This window comes from Acanthisitta chloris, unplaced genomic scaffold (genome assembly GCF_000695815.1).
Source record: "Acanthisitta chloris isolate BGI_N310 unplaced genomic scaffold, ASM69581v1 scaffold21842, whole genome shotgun sequence".
Classification (NCBI taxonomy): Eukaryota; Metazoa; Chordata; class Aves; order Passeriformes; family Acanthisittidae; genus Acanthisitta; species Acanthisitta chloris.
This window is the reverse complement of record NW_008661295.1, coordinates 31,742-33,919: the sequence shown is the minus strand read 5'-3', so window position 1 is coordinate 33,919 and position 2,178 is coordinate 31,742. Positions and strand designations below refer to the sequence as shown.

Here is a 2,178-nt window from a genome sequence, read left to right as displayed (position 1 = left end):
TCTGGGGGTTTGTCTTTGCTCCCCTGCTGAGCACCTGCCCAGCCAGGCAGAGGAAAGCACCTCCTTGGCCAGCAGAGCACAGCTCATACCGACAGCTGCTCGGTCAGATGGACAGGGAGCCTTAAGCATCTTCACAACTTCAAAGCCACTGCTCCAAATGCAACTCAACTGTCCACAGTTTTGTTCCTCACTTGCCTAAGACTGAAAAAATATATCTGTTATGAAGGACTCTGTTATTGCTATTGTTGGTTTGCACTGTGTGGTTCCACCTTCACCATTTCAAATCCAAACTCTTTGGGGATAAAATATTGGGTTTTCTATCGATTTTTCTTTTCTTTCCAATTTCTTAAAATTGTACAAAAATAAAGGATTTCCACAAATGTGGGCCAAAGGTAACCAGTAACACCTCTGTGCTCAGGATCAGCTGCTGGAATTGTGGCTGACAGCCACAAGACCAGAAATAAATCTCTAGTGATTCTTTAGCTTAACATTTAAAAGACATGAAAACTTCTGCTTATAAAACTGACCCCATACAGAATGGAACAGCTCAACTAACAGCTGTTTATTATTACTTCTTAAAATAATGGTCCTAAATTTAAAAATAAAATCAAGTACTTCCTTGTGTGATTTTCACATTATAAAACTGCACCATTCAAAATCTGTGGCCGGGGAAACCCCTTTGCAGCAAGACAGTTTCTTTCAATAGTCATCAAGGGTGTTTTCCAGGAAAACATTCCTGACATCCAGTATGGAAGCCAGCTCCAATATGTGCTTTTGGAGGTGAGGGTTTTCCACCGTTTCGTCTCTTGGCAGCTGAGGATAAGATTCAGGATAATTTCGCGTCTCCTGCTAGAGGACAGTGAAAACAAAGAGAATCAGACACTCCTTTCTCTCACACCCTTCACACACAAGATTGCAAAAGGCCAATTTCACCCTAGTCTGGCACAGACAGAAAATATCCTACAGCTGTCAGTTTTCTCTTGCCACAGACCCAGGTATGGTCGCAGTGGTGATCACTCATCTGCGATGGGGAACAGTATGTCCACAGGAGCCTTGCAGAAAAGCCCCCCAAAGCCCCCACTAAAAAGAGACAAAAAGACTGCACATGTACTTACCTACTAGGCTGGAGCTCAGTTCTGGCATTACAGACATGTAAGCATCTCCAGAGGGAGATTCATCTCATCCTAAAACAAACACCTAAGACACTGGGGGCAAACCTCTCCTCACTGGCACAGACCTGCTGCTCTTCCTGGTGCCAGGGCAGCCCAGGCAGCACTTAGGCTTGCAGAGCTGCTGGATGTGTGCAGCTCCACAGGGGAATGCTGCACCTTGCTGTGCTCAGCTCCCACTTCCCTGCAGTGTGCAAAATGGAGCAGGCAGCTGATATGCCAACACTCCCATACGCGAAATGGTGTAGATCCAGACTGCACTGTTGGCACAGTTCTAACCAACAGGGAGGGAAAATACCACCTTCCTGTTTAGCTTATTCATTTACACTTCAAAGACCTTTCAAAATCCATTCACACTAGAACACATTCCAAAAGTCACTCCCACTCCTCCTCACTTCCTCCTATGTTCTTGTTCTACACCTTTTTAGCTGTGTAAAATAATAATGTGGAGTTATTAAGAGGAATTTTTCTGGCAGACATGACTGTTCAGAGTGACCTAAGTGGGCTGGAGTGTGCCTGCTGTGAGTTCTGTGCAGGACTGAGGCTCCAGCAAGCCACAGGCTTTGTCCCTCGGGAGGGACACAAAGGCACAGCCTGTGCCAGCTGGAGGCATCAGCAGTGAGTACCAGTTCTCCCTCTGGAGCCACAGGGATCTGCCTTGCCCTCAGACCCTTCCACCCCGAGCCAGTGCAGCCCTGCACACCTGGACTGCCCCTCCCGAAGGCACAGACATCACTCCATACCCGGAAGATTTTGTGCATCCTCATTGTCGCCGAACAGAAGATAAATCTTGTGAGAAGCAAGCGAAGAAATTCATCCCCGAAAAACTGAAGGAAGGACTGATCTGCAGAGAAGACAAAGAGAGCTCAGTTGAGACAGGCTCAGCACCCCCAGGTGAGCTGTGCAGGCCCAGGCTGTACCTATGGAGCGGGAGTGGGTCAGCAGCTGCGCAATGTCCCGGTTGATTTTCCGCAGGTAATCCTGGCACTTCTCCCACAACCCTCTGCGC

General features: G+C 47.7%; 1 protein-coding gene across 1 annotated transcript in view; it reads right to left on the bottom strand.

Moving 5' to 3' along the window:
• Positions 1 to 699: 699 nt before the first annotated feature.
• Positions 700 to 2,178, bottom strand: part of SCAI (suppressor of cancer cell invasion) — a 23,050-nt gene continuing 21,571 nt past the window's right edge. Inside the window, exons 15-17 of the mRNA XM_009070188.1 lie at positions 2,090 to 2,172; positions 1,913 to 2,013; positions 700 to 846 (exon numbers count right to left, since the gene is read on the bottom strand). Of these exons, the coding sequence (XP_009068436.1) occupies positions 700 to 846; positions 1,913 to 2,013; positions 2,090 to 2,172 (331 nt within the window). The remainder of the gene's footprint in view (positions 847 to 1,912; positions 2,014 to 2,089; positions 2,173 to 2,178) is intronic.